Below are 13,700 nucleotides of genomic sequence, written 5' to 3'. Positions count from 1 at the left end.
GAGTAGGATGCTGCAATGGCCCGGACACCACCACCACCATCATCATCATCATTAATACCACCATCATGGGGAGAAGGGAGCTTCCCCACGTTCCCCATGATACTGAAAATGCCAGCAAATAAACTCTCTGGGTTTTGGGTTTTAGAGAGCAAGCACCCTTTATCAAGCCTGGGCAACTCCATCAATTGTGTGCAGTGAGACAGGAGCCTGGACAGGATGCATTTCCCACTCACATGCAGATAGGTAAATTTTCCCAGAAATCTTATGCCTATTCTGTTACTTTCCAAGGACTGATTTTAAAGTTATTATGAACTTCACAGCAGTGAAATCTCTCGGTGCTGTGGAGCTGTGGAGCCAGCTCTGCCCTTGCTCTGGAGATGGGGAAAGGCAAACGAGGGGTGGCAGGAGCAGAGACACCTGCTCGGCACAGACCACGCTGAGCACAGGACGTTCTCATCTCCAAGGACTGAACAGCGTCTGGAAAAACACTGAAAGAAAACATGCTGTCAGGGGGGCATCCTGTCAAACTTTCAAAAATACAATTACTTAGATGAGCTTGGCTCTACTTGAGCTTAAATCAAAACATTCCACTTCTTTGTAATAGGGGCCACTTGTATCAACCAGAGCCCGGTCACAGGTTCGCGTCCCCTTGCCGGGACGGTCCCAGCAGCTCGGGGTGCCCAAGCCCCGAAAAGAATCCCGCAGGGAGTCGCTGCCGCTGCCCCAACCCCCCCCGCAGCGACACTCACGACCCCGCGCGGCGGCAGCAGCGGCTGCACCTGCCGGGGGGGCGTGGTCAGAGCGGTGGGCGGAGCGGGCGCGGCGGGCGGGTCTGGTGATGTGGGCGGGGTCATAGCGGTGGGCGGGGTCACGGTGGTGGGCGGGGTCATGGCGGTGTCTCCGCCTCTGGCGGGCGGGGGGTGGCGGCGGCTCGGAGCTTCCTGGTCACCTGGGAGGGAAGGAGGCAGGAGCGGGGTGAGCGGGCGGCGGGGCTCGGGTTTGGCTGCCGCCATGGCCTCGCTCTTCAAGAAGAAGACTGTGGATGGTGAGTGGGCAGCCCTCCCGGCCCTAGGGCGGCTCCGGCCGGTGGCTGCTGGGCGCCGCTGAGTCCCGGCGGGGCGAGGCCGCGGCGGCTCCGAGGGGGAGCGGTTTGGGGAAGGGATGTCTCGGGATGGGAAGAGGGAAGGGGCGGAAGGGTCGTCCCGGGCAGCGGGCGCTGCGGGGCGCGGGGGGCTCCGTTTTTGCTGTGCGGGCGAGGAGGGAGAGAGAACGAGAACGTCCTGTCGGCAGCGAGGGAGCAGCACAGGCCCGCCAAGAGTTGCTGGAGCTGGGAGCCACCGGGAAACGGGAGCGGTTGTTGCGGGAGGCAGCTGCGGGGTCCGGGATCCGCCTGCTCCTGCTGGAGCTGCCGCCACTCGCTGCCCTGGGCTTTGTACGCCGGGCTTTAGGCGAGTTGCTTGAGAGACGAGTTTGCCCTTCCCACCCAACGCGGGTGGAAAACAAACCCACGCGTGTTTATCTGCGGTTTGAGGACCAAACCCTTCCAGCTGCCCAGCGGGTGGAACTCGCAGGGGTGAGGTGGTGCGGGAGAGGAGGCCCAGGAGCACAGCGTTGCTAAATTCAATTTATTTGTAATCATTACATACGTGTGAAGAAGTCCAAAAGCATTTAGCAGTGAGAGAAGCAGGATGCCGCGGTGGCCCAGACACCACCACTACCACTGTCATCATAGAATGGATTGGGGTGGAAGGGACCTTAAAACTCATCCAGTTCCAACTCCCTTGCCATGGGCAGGGACACCTCCCACCAGACCAGGCTGCTCAAGGTCCCATCCGACATGGCCTTGAACACCTCTAGAGCACCTCTTTTTTTTGTTAACAAGTTAGCACAGAAATAGAGTTTTTGAAACTAAAGGCAGAAAGCCCAAAAAAGATCGCTTACCTGACAGGAGTCCTGTGGATAATGGCCAGACCCTCCAAATTCATGTGCCCCATGCCTGGCTGTGTGACAGAGACTAGCTGGGGCTTAGCGAGCCCCAGAGCTGGGTAGCTGGCGTGTTGGATGCCCTGTGTCAAATCAAGCAGGTCCTCGTTTGAAAATGGCACACCGAAAATGACGTTGTGCATCAGCCAATTGTATGGCACCGAGGGATAATACGTGTGTTTCCTGCTTGTCTCTTACCATGTTTGGTGCAACAAATGAGAGGGGAGGAAGGGTGAGATTGCATGGAGTTTCCATGACCAATGTGGATTGTTGAAGACAGACCAAGCCCTGCTGGGTGTCTCTTGTCCAACCTGTTTTCAGGAATGGAGATGCTTCCTCCTTACGCTGATGTGCAAGGTGGCAACATGACACACAGGAGTGCTTATGGGCGAAAGGCTGTCTCCTCCTGTCTGCTGGAATAAAGCTAGGAGTTTGCATCACTGAATGCAGACAAATAAGAACAAAGTTCTTATCTTGGCCTTCACTTGCAAAAATGAACGAAAGGGTGTGTAACTGTAGATAGTTGGTGGGGTTCTATTTTGTGTATTGCTATCCTTAGAGTCAGGATGTGAGAACAGAAACAACAGAAATCTGCATCATGCTCACCCTTATTGTCTTCTGTCTTAAGTACAATTTTTGTTTCTTCTAGTCTTGAAGTTCCTACTTCTCAAGCTTTCTGTGCTAAGGGATCTTTTTTTAGCAGTTATTGTAGTTAGAAAAGACAATCTTGTATGTAGCTATTAAGCTTTTTTCATTTTTGTGAGTGCAGCTGTACAAGTGATATATGTTTGTCTACCTTCAAAATTACTTGCCTGTAGCATTATTTTCAGAGTAATTTTCACTGCTGCTTTGCTGGTATGAAGAACACAGTTCTTCATGTTCTGTGTCATCTTTCATGTCTTTGCTATTGTCCATTGAAAAGTCAACATGTCCTGAAGATGCTTTTTGTGTAGATCTTGGAGCAGGAGTAGCACTGTAAAAAGATATCTCTTTCACAGAGTTTGTTTGGAATATGTATTTATTTGGCCAAGAACAGTTGGTGGGAGGGGATAGTATGTATGCTCTCTTTAAAATGCTACTGAAGATTTGAGGGTTTCTGATTCAAACCTATTAAGGCTGAAATTTTCAGCAATGGATGTTTAGTAATATGTCTCATTGTGGGAATGAAGAACATGAATGCTTCTTTCTGTGTATGGAAGAATTGTTGGAAGCCTTAAAAAATGAAAAGGGTGGCTGCGGTTTCTACAATTTATCCTTCATGCCTTTATTTCTATTAGTAACTGCCTGTTTGTAGTAATTTTCACAAGCTTCAAACTTTATGTGTAATAGCAGCACTCTGCCATGATGTTACTTCTGTGGATTAAAAGAAAGAGCTCTAAACAAAGTTTATGTGACAGTCTGCTCCTTTTAGTCACCCATCCAAAGTTTATCTAATGTGATGTAGGTACATACATTGGCAGTAGATTAATCCCTTCCTAAAAGGACTAATCTCTTTCCTCTATATATTTTGGAGAATGTTAAGTCAGATGCATTCCTCTCCACCTTTGCCCAGGTGAATCACACCTAAGCACACACTGTAAAAGCTAACAAAAGTTAATTGCAACTAGCGTGATTGATGCATATACTATAAATAGTACTTCCTTTTAATAAGTAGGTGTGACTGGAAAATAATTTTTAAATTGTGGAGTGATCAAAACTCCTATGAAGGATGATGTGTTTCACCTGACAGATTGTTCAAGCTTTTCCTGGCTACATCAGTGTTCAGGAAACTTAAATTTATTAGAAAGCTTCCCCTTTTATACCTAAACATTCTTAGGCATCTGATAATTCAAAAAATTTGAAAGCTGTTGCTTTATAGCCTGACTTGAAGTTGGGTTCCACAGATGCAGTACGTTTGCAGTGGTGGGTAATCTCCATTGAACCAAAGTAAGGACAGAGAAGAGCAGGATACAGGATTTGCACTGAAAAATATCTTCATGGTTTTTGTGGATGTAGAAACTCCTGAACTGCTTTGAGGGTCTTGTATGTAAAGTTTCTTCTGCTGTTAGAGTTAGGCCTGATTTGTTGAAAAGGCATGGGCTCGCAATGTATGGTTTATGGCTGACTTAGAGTTGAAAGTTGAGAAGTGTATATACCTACCCTCTACTTGCTGTGGTAAATAAATACGCTAGGTAAAATAGCCTTTTTGGTATGAGACATGGCCTGTGATGTTGAAACATAAACATGCTGCATATACAAAATTGTATTTTGTTAATATTTGAAATGCTGACAACTCTTCTGATAGCTGACTTCATTCTGAACAAAGGGAGGCTGTCAGATATACTGTATGTCTGCAGGGTGTTAAGGAGACAAGATGTTTATGTAGCACTGAATGCTTTTCTCAGCTATAAATATTTTCTTTTCAGATATAATAAAGGAGCAAAATCGAGAGTTAAGAGGTACACAGAGGGCTATAACCAGAGACAGAGCAGGGCTCGAAAAACAGGAAAAACAACTGGTAAGTAGAGAAGGGAACTTTTATTTTACTCTTTAAAAACAAACGCCCACCCCCAATACAACAGAAAGCTTGCAAAGCACTAAAGACGTAACTGCATGTGTAATAATTGTATTCCCCTTTTTTTCAGTTGTCAAGATTGTGTTGGAAAATAACTTACTATCTAGAAGTGATGGCCTCTGGTATAGGAAAAGCCTGAAGCAATGTATTTAAATTAAATAACCACATTAATATTTTCCCTTCTGTTCTTAGCATCCTGTAGCCTTCAAAAGACTTTTCCTAACAGGCTTGTAAATCAGTGGTCTTGTAGTGGAAAACCTAAAAGTGTCACTGCTGTCATATGTAATCATGATTCTCCAGTGGCAGAGAGTACTTGAAAAACCATAGGGTATCGTGAATACCCCATAGGCTTATTATTTTCATTCATACAGGACTTCCCTAAAACTAGCTAATAATAGTAAAACTATCTGCCTAAATCAAGATTTATTTACAACTTAGTGTGAGCTATCAAGTATTCAGTGAATGAGTGCTGCACCTGTGTGGCAGTATAATTGGATAAATGGATGTGACAGATGGTGGGGTTTGATGCATGAAGACATGCTCAGACTATGGGAAAAGCTATGCAAATCCAGCCGCTGTTTCAGTAGCTACTGAGGTGTTTCATGGCAGCAGGTTGCATAAATATCAAGAGCTGGAAATAATAAACTAAAAGAAGTCACAGAAATTGTTTCTGGAAGCCATAAACATGTATGATATAATAGGTTACTCATAGATAGAGCATTTTTCAGTATGAAATATACTGACTCTTGAAATCACATGCGTTCGTGTTGAAGTTTGGATTACTTGCTACAGTATATCATTTCAGAAATGTTGGATTTCTGAGGAGAACATGAAAGGCAAGGTGAAATATGTCTTTGAAAAAGTTAGAAATTGCTGTTAGGATGAGAGAATCAATAGACAATAGTTATCAAAGTCCTCAGATGATAAAGGACAAAGGGCATATCTATCAGTCTCAGAACATTTTATTAGGTACTTTCTTCAGAGTGATTTTTTTTTGTTGTTGTTGTTAACTATGAGGTACTACTCTGAGAAAATCTAGTTTTATTAATTCTGTATATAAAAATACCTTAAAGTGTGCAGATAGTTCTATTTCAGTTCAGTAACCTCCTATGACTATATGAATTTTGATTATTTTTTTCCAGAAGAACATAACTGACTTGAATTAGCTGGCTCCCAACCTCTCTAAACCAAGTAATATATTTCAGCCCTCAACCCAAATTCTTCTAATTAAGAATAAAATCATCCATATATAGGGTTTCATTTCTGCAACTGGATTATCTGTTGTGATTTAGCAATGGTGTTGGATTGTATTTCATTTTGAAAACCTGGTTATAAATACTACTTAGGTATTTAATCTCAGTGAGACAACACCTATTTTCAAAAGTTTGCTGTTAAAACTAGAATGCAAACCAGTGTTTGCTAGTTTGCAAGTTAATCCCCTCTTCTATCCCTCCCAGTTCTGAGGTATGAGAAAAGGAGGTTATTTTGGGAATGCTATAGAAATTTAGTTTTGTAGTCTCTGTGAGCTATTTGCAAAGGGGACAGCTTTGATATACTTCAGGCATTTAATGTTTGAACAGTCTCATGCCCTTATTTGCTGATCTGTCCCTTCTCAGATCAAAAATAGTATGTATGGCACAGCCCTTCAAAAATCATGGATTTACAAAGAAGATCATGTGCCAGTGCCATCTCTATAGTAAACTTAACCATGATCTTTCCTAATAGTAAAGCTAATGCAGTGGGTTACTTTATGTTTGCCTTTAAATGGGACTGTTTTGCGTATACTGGTGACAAGTGCTTACCATTTCAGAGCAACATATCTTTTTGTAAGTGCAGTTTTCTAATTACCAGTGCACATAAAGTGAAACAACTGTATTCCTGTCACAGGCATATTCTCCTGAAGAATCACAGGACAAAGCTGCTCTTTTAAAGGGCTGCTTTTACCTAATGGCAAAAATAAAAATGTATAATTGGACATATACAGAGAACTAAGATACTACATCAAACCCTTCTTAAAAAGGCCGAGAAGGAAAAATTAATTGAAAATTTTACATCACCAAGTCAGAAATCAAAAGGCATAGGTTAAAAACTCCCAACTGATGGGATTATTTGTGCCAAACTTTTTCTTGGTACCTTTGGGCTAAATAGCTTGCTATTTCTCCTTGAATTGATAGATTAAGGTTTGGGGGTTTTTTTGTAAGCCAGAAGTGTCTGTATTAAGGTTTAACCACATATTGTAGAGAAATTGTACTGATTTTAGTATGTGCTGAGATAAGTCTAGCTAAATTATGTGGGAAGCAGTCTATAATTATTGCTCTTCAATCTTTACTTCTTCCGCTGAAAGGTTATTAGATTCTTCCAAGGCAGAAAAAGTATTTAAAAATCTGTGAACTCCTTGTTTTTTCCAAGGCTTGATTGTGTCCTGTTTGCCCAGGAAAGCAAGAATTCAAAGATGATTAGAGTCATGGCACTAATAGTTGACTGGCCACTGTAATTTGTTTTTGGTTTTTTTTTTGAAGTGTTCCCCCATATCTGGATACAGAGTTGTATGTGCACATATAAGTGAATGTGGTGTTATGCAGAAGTTGAAGCCTTCTGGGGGACTGTGTGCTGTGTACTATAATTTGGTTTTATTCTTCTGGTCAAACCATAACAGCATTGCATTTATTCTACTAAATAGCTTTGGTACAAAAGCAAGCGTGACTATTTACATAACTTCAAATGTCTTTAAAAAAATCAAAAGGGTAATTAACTTCTGGAATTTAATTATTACTGTTTAGGCTTAATTATAGTCTTTGTTTGAATGAAAATTCTGTAAAATTAATCTTATACCTTTTTTAACAGGAACTGGAAATAAAGAAAATGGCTAAGACTGGTAACAAAGAAGCCTGTAAAGTGCTAGCAAAACAGCTTGTACAACTGCGAAAGCAGAAAAATCGAACGTATGCTGTTAGCTCTAAAGTCACTTCTATGTCAACTCAAACAAAGGTCATGAACTCTCAGATGAAGATGGCAGGAGCTATGTCAACTACAGCAAAAGTAAGGTGTTACAAGACATTCTCTTACATTAAAATGCAGCATGAGGTTGCAAAAGTTAAGTTGTGTTCTTTTGTATAAGATAATTGAAGGGATAAAACTTACTGCTTAATACCCTAAGTACAGTAGGGGAATGTAGTTTGATTCATATTATGAAATGTCTGTCTAGTCAATCCAGCCAGTTAGCACCTAACTAAGCATATTTTCTTAGGCTAGACATCTGTCAAATGTTTGCATGCTAAAAATAAGCTCTAATACCAGTTGAAGAACTCTCTTAGTATATGAAAAAAAACCAAACAATGCAGGTACAGCGTCTTGCCTGTATATCTTGTCACAAGCAGTTTTAATTGGGAAAAAATGGGGCATGTTTCATGTAAAAAATCAAGGCAGCATGTCACAGTAGCTTTATGGCTTGTGCAAAAAGTAGGTTATTGCTTTGGATCTTAAATTCCTGAGGAAATCTAATCTGGAGTTTACTGTCATTCTCACTATCATCACTGTAAGGAAACAGTATTGCATTAAGTTTTCCCACAAATCTCATCTCAGGACAGTGTGAAATATCTCAGTTTTCTGAGTTAGTAGTTATGAACTTTACCCTAATTCCTTGAACTGATAAATCGGGAGTTTGCTTTTGGCAGGGGGGATTGTTCACCTTAGGATGTAAGAAACAGAATTGGTGTGCATAATTGTAGACAAGTTGCACTTTTATCACGCTCCGATTTAAATCTATTTATAGGTTAAATATAGTAATGCAGTGCGACTTAGTGCAGAAAGTAATTACAGCTAAGACTTTACTGTCAGTTATCTTTTGGAAACAGTATATTGGCACATATCAGCCATTCAGTAATACAAAGCTGTGGCTCTGTAGCAAAATTTCCATCATCTGTGACTAACCCCACAAAGGAGGAGCTTTTCTGACTGTACAGCTGATCAAATTGAACAGCCTGCTTAGTATTCCAACAACAGTGTTGCATGTGAAGGAGTTAGTCTTGCTTTTTAATTATTACATGGTTGATTTGTTTCTATCTATAAGGTATCTTGGATTAAATTTCTCAAACCCAAAGTATCACTAGATTAATTTTGAAGGTTAAGTCAATAGAAAGAATAAAAAATATTAAAAAAATAAATTAACCAGCATCCAGGAAAGTGATGGTATTTGAAACACAGCAGGTACTTCTATGGACTACTTTCTGTAACTTTATTGGAGAGGAAGTTTTAAATTCTTTCAGTCACATTTAAAGTAAGTATTTTTCCTTGTCAACACAGGAAGCTTAAAGAAGCTTAAATATTCAGTTATTCATTTTGAAGCTTATAAACTATTCTTAATCTTATACAACCATCAGTTGTATAATCAGTTGCCTCAAGAAGCAAGACGCATACATGAATACAAAGCTTTCACAGTATTTTCTATATATGTTTTAGCTTGCTTGGCATTAATCTCAGACATAATAAAGTCCAGTTAATTGTTATTTGTTTCTTTTAATCATGCATCTGACCATTATTTTCTGAAGATATATAAACTCTGTATCGGTTTAGTACCAATATTTATGTCCATCTATAAGTCCTCTAAAAGAATTCTAAAGAACCAACGCCTTCTCAGTTCAGACCGTTAAAATTCAAATAATGTGACTATGAACTCAGTGTTTGAAATTCAAGTAACATTAGAAACATAACACATTATCACTTTAAATAAACTTAGGCATGAAGGCAGAAGAGCTTCTATGAAGCCAGTAGCGGCTGTAGTAGCTTGGTAGCATCCCTTTTAATTAACCACCACTTTTATCTTCTCAAAATTGGTTAGACTATGTTTGAATTGCTTGTGTCTATATTTAGGTTTTAAAGTCTCACAAGAGATACAGTAGCTTTCTTCCTGGGAAAGAAGGAAGTATTAAAAACTGGTGTGTGCAAAGGCAGTGCTGCATACTTGTAATAAAACAGGTGAAGTTTATTACAGTGTCACAGAAAGATCTTTGCCTGTTACAAAGGTTCACCCTAAGATAATATATACTTTCTAAACACTTCAATATTTTCTTCTCAGAGAAAAGTAATTTTTGCATTAAATTATAACATAAATAACTGAAATTTAATGCTTGTCCTCTACTGGCGGTTCAAATAAATGCACCTTTCTGAATAAAAGGCCTGCAGCCATTTACGTCTTTACAGTGCATAGCTTGCAAGTTAGGAAATATTGTCCCATTCTTTTCACTTAGATCAGGCAGATTTTTCCTAATATAAAGTCAGGATAAGGGCTGTGGTGCAAGAAAGATACATGCATTTATAAGCATATCTATTAGGATAGTAAATAGCAATATTTCTTACTAAGTGCAGACTGTACTATTGATCTGTTGTGGTCTACTGTTCTCATAGGATGTAGAGAGACAAGGAAAGTGAAATTTGGACTGAAGGTTTTTTATTAGAAAAGTCTTATTCCTTAATGTATATATATTGTGATTAAGTTGGTTTTTTTTTTTCCGTCTTAATAGACAATGCAAGCAGTTAATAAGAAAATGGATCCACAAAAGACACTGCAAACTATGCAGAATTTCCAGAAGGAAAACATGAAGATGGAAATGACTGAAGAAATGAGTAAGTTCTGCACTGCATGGAACAGCTAGCTGCAGCCTACCATGCTCTTGGAAGTGTAGAACTAATCAAAATACTGATGCTTGAAGTTTTGTTTCAGTTATTAATGACGCTGACACCAAAAATGAAAAGCGAACTAAATGCTGCATTCCTGAGCAGGGAGGCTGAGCCTTAGGACTTTTAGTAGCTCTAGGTAGTGAATCTGGAACCCATCTCTTCACATCTTCATGCAAAACACCCATTATACTTCCAGAAAGAATGTACTGTAAGGGAACGGCGTTTGAGACCAGTTCAAAATGTTATTGGCATACTGGTAGCACAACTTGAAAAACTGGCCTTTCTGTAGCTGGTAGTTCCACATGTGCTTTTTCTTCTGGGACTGGACACTTAATTTAGGTATTATTGAGAATCTCAGCTTTGCATATATAGTGGTATGGGACGACTTTGTCTCTTCTTTTTATTTTAAGCCACAAACAACTTCTTGGGGGGTGGCAGGTTTCTTGTTCCTGATTGCACTTGTCCACTGTCAATTAAATACGAAACTTGCTGGTGTTGCTAGCACAGTCTTTCCTGTTCTAAACTTTGCTACTGTGTTGGCTGTAGTAAGCAGCATGGACTCAAAACAGTATTGTTGAGCAAGATGTGAACGCCTCAGCTGTTCAGAAATGTATTGTTGCAATTCAGAAATTAGCTGAGTAGTTAATAATTTTGCAACTTCCTTGCAGGAGGAAGAAGAAAGGGATTTTTTTTTTTCTTTTTATGGAACTGTAACTGTTTTTAAGCAATGTTAAAATCTTGGAGATAGAGCAACTGAACTATTTTGGTGAAATTAAACATTTTTATAAAAACAGTCATGCCTTACCCTATTACTGCGCTAGCTGTGCTCACAAGCTTTGCAAGACAGAAGTAAGAAAGCCTTTCCAATAGACAGGCGCTTCCTGTTGGTATCTTATGTGCCAGTGCCATTACTGCTGTGTTCAGGGAGAGTAGAAAGATGGTATGAGCTTGTTCTTGTAACTTTGTTGCTTAATCCAGTGTGGATTTCTTTTTTTCCTTTTCTTCTAAGTTAATGATACTCTGGATGATATTTTTGATGCATCTGATGAAGAGGAAGAAAGCCAAGATATTGTTAACCAGGTGCTTGATGAGATAGGAATTGAAATCTCTGGAAAGGTATGCTTATTTTTACCCAGTTCATGTGCTTCTTCCCCTTCATTCCCTTCTTTTAATTAGTTTATTTGAGAAGCATTAATTTTACAGTCTTTTTCTAGAAGTCAGCTTGTTATAATGTGTAGAAATTTGACTGAAGAAAACTTCTGTCTTGTAGATGGCCAAAGCTCCGTCTGCTGCCAGAGGCTTACCATCTGCATCAACATCAAAAGCTGCTACCATATCAGATGAAGAGATTGAACGACAGCTCAAAGCTTTGGGAGTTGATTAGCTGGATGGCAATATGCAGTCTGCCTTCTGATTATTCAGCTGCAGACAGATGTAAAAAGTACAAATACTCTTTAAGTGTAACTGGTGTCTAGGAAGGCTCTGAAGCTTCAGAAATGACAATTTGAAGTTGGTACTGAGGGCAGGAGAAGGGGAGAATATTTTGAATCGATTTATGAGGAGAAATCTGTTTGGTGTGTCCATTGCATAGAGTCTTTTTGAGCTTTGGGCCAACCAGGGATGTAGTTCTAATGATAAATTAATTTATACTTATCTGGAACTGTCCTCTGAATTCAAAGTTTTCTCCTGTTTCAATTTCTGATGTATCTTCAGAATTGGCTATTCTGTGGCTGGTAGCAATGCCTCCTAGGACAGCACCTATATATCATTTCTATAGAACTGTCACTATAGGAAAATTCATAGTTTCTCATCTTAGCACAAATGAAACTTCACCTTTGCTCTTAGTTGGAAACTATTTTATATTGTTGAGAAATAGACTTGAAAGCCTAGCAAATTTAGGCAGAAAAAAAAGGATTTTATGCGTTTCTTCCAAGTTTCTGTAGTAACTTTGAATGGGTTAAATAATAACTGGTTTTTACTGAGAGGGAAGGATACAGTCCTTGTGCAGTTAATTTTCCTGGAAGAGGATTTAAATCTTTAATGAACTTTGCATGAAAGGCACTGACTGAACTCTTGTACTGTAACATAGCTGGTTTCAACAGAATTGCTGTGCCTTTATGTATATAAATCTTATATCTTCGTGGTTTTTTTCACAATGAGTCTTTGAAAGGTGACTAAACTTATAATTAAGATGGTTTCACAAAATACTGGTGAGACCTCTGTGTACACTTGATGGGATTCTGTGCTGAAGTTCAGAAATGCACTTGTTCAGAAACGCAGCTTGTGCTCTTGCAAAACGGACATTTGCCTGAAACAACATTTGTAAATACTTTACAGTATTTCTTAATGGAAGATAACTGTGCATAATTGTATTGTTTACTAAGATGCAGTTAATCACATTGATAAGCTAAATCTAAATTCTAGTTTTGAGAACAGTTTTGGACGACACCTTATAATTACTTGCCTAAACACTATAATAAAAGTGCTCTGGTTCTGTGAAGGTTTTTCCGTAGTCTCTGAACTGCATCAGCATGGTTCTCTATTTAAGTGAAATACATTGGGCTAATGAAATAAGGGATGTTGATATTTTAAATAGAAGACACGGCCTAAGAATGCAGTTCCCTGTTGGTGTGAAGTTCCTCAATCCTTACTCTGCTGGAGATTATTTGCCCCTCAGTTGTGCTGATTTAGTGGGGCTGTTGGTTGAATAGAAACAACAAAATCACCTTGGCTTTAAAAAGAGAAAAGTAAAATATCTTCCAAGAGCAAAACCAGGATAACTGGGGGGTGGACAAACTGCGTAAAGAGACTTTGCGTGGACAAACTGCGTAAAGAGAAGGTGTTGCAGGAAACCGTAATTTCTATGAATCTGCTGTTCTCGCACCATGAACTTTATAGAAGTCAGGAGTGAAAGAAAAAACATACAAGAGCCTTCATCTGGTTTTGGCATAGATTTACAGGTGTTCTTTCTCTTTGAAGGAAGTAATACACAGATTATGAATCTGTGAGGTAGTTGGGTAGGAATATTTAAGTTTATATATTGCATAAATCTGAAATGAGGTGATTTTTTTTTTTTTACAAGTTATTTTGTAAAAATCTAATAAAAAGCTTTTTATTCCACAATGACTTTGTCCTCTGTAGGATTAATCTTACACATTTGTCTCTTAGTCTTTGGACTCTTCTTAACCTTGATAAATTTTCCTGAGCTATAAAGCAGCATAATATTGGTTGTAGTTGCTTTTGGGCCTTTGACTTAAACTCAACATTAGAGAAAGACTTGGTCAAGTTTGCATTCCCTTATGTCTGTAGCTGCTTAAGCTGCTCTTGGGGACTGAACAAGAAATGATAATGTGAAAGTAGTTAGGTATAAAATGTTAGTAATTGTATTTTGGTTGAACACCACGGCTTATGTCCTTTCTGAATGAAGTGTGCACTTTATTCTTTTAATGACTATCAAAGATGGGCCTAATTCTGAGTTCTTTCCTCT

At 39.5% G+C, this 13,700-nt stretch overlaps 1 protein-coding gene across 1 annotated transcript; it reads left to right on the top strand.

The window, feature by feature from the left end:
• The first annotated feature begins 932 nt into the window (after positions 1–932).
• CHMP2B (charged multivesicular body protein 2B) lies at positions 933–12,713 on the top strand. The gene is made up of 6 exons (XM_069870025.1): positions 933–1,045; positions 4,389–4,480; positions 7,382–7,576; positions 10,057–10,159; positions 11,223–11,329; positions 11,484–12,713. The coding sequence occupies exons 1-6, from the start codon at positions 1,012–1,014 to the stop codon at positions 11,595–11,597; spliced, it is 645 nt and encodes a 214-aa protein (XP_069726126.1). The 5' UTR covers positions 933–1,011; the 3' UTR covers positions 11,598–12,713.
• The last annotated feature ends 987 nt before the right edge of the window (positions 12,714–13,700 follow it).

The sequence above is a fragment of the Phaenicophaeus curvirostris genome, chromosome 1 (genome assembly GCF_032191515.1).
Source record: "Phaenicophaeus curvirostris isolate KB17595 chromosome 1, BPBGC_Pcur_1.0, whole genome shotgun sequence".
Classification (NCBI taxonomy): Eukaryota; Metazoa; Chordata; class Aves; order Cuculiformes; family Cuculidae; genus Phaenicophaeus; species Phaenicophaeus curvirostris.
This window is presented reverse-complemented; position numbering and strand designations above follow the sequence as displayed.

Bases quoted from the DNA above. Each gene is read 5' to 3' on its own strand.
- CHMP2B (XM_069870025.1), top strand. From the start codon at position 1,012: ATGGCCTCGCTCTTCAAGAAGAAGACTGTGGATG. The intron at 4,481-7,381 runs GTAAGTAGAGAA...CTTTTTTAACAG, and splicing joins AAAAACAGGAAAAACAACTG to GAACTGGAAATAAAGAAAAT. The intron at 10,160-11,222 runs GTAAGTTCTGCA...TTTTCTTCTAAG, and splicing joins GGAAATGACTGAAGAAATGA to TTAATGATACTCTGGATGAT.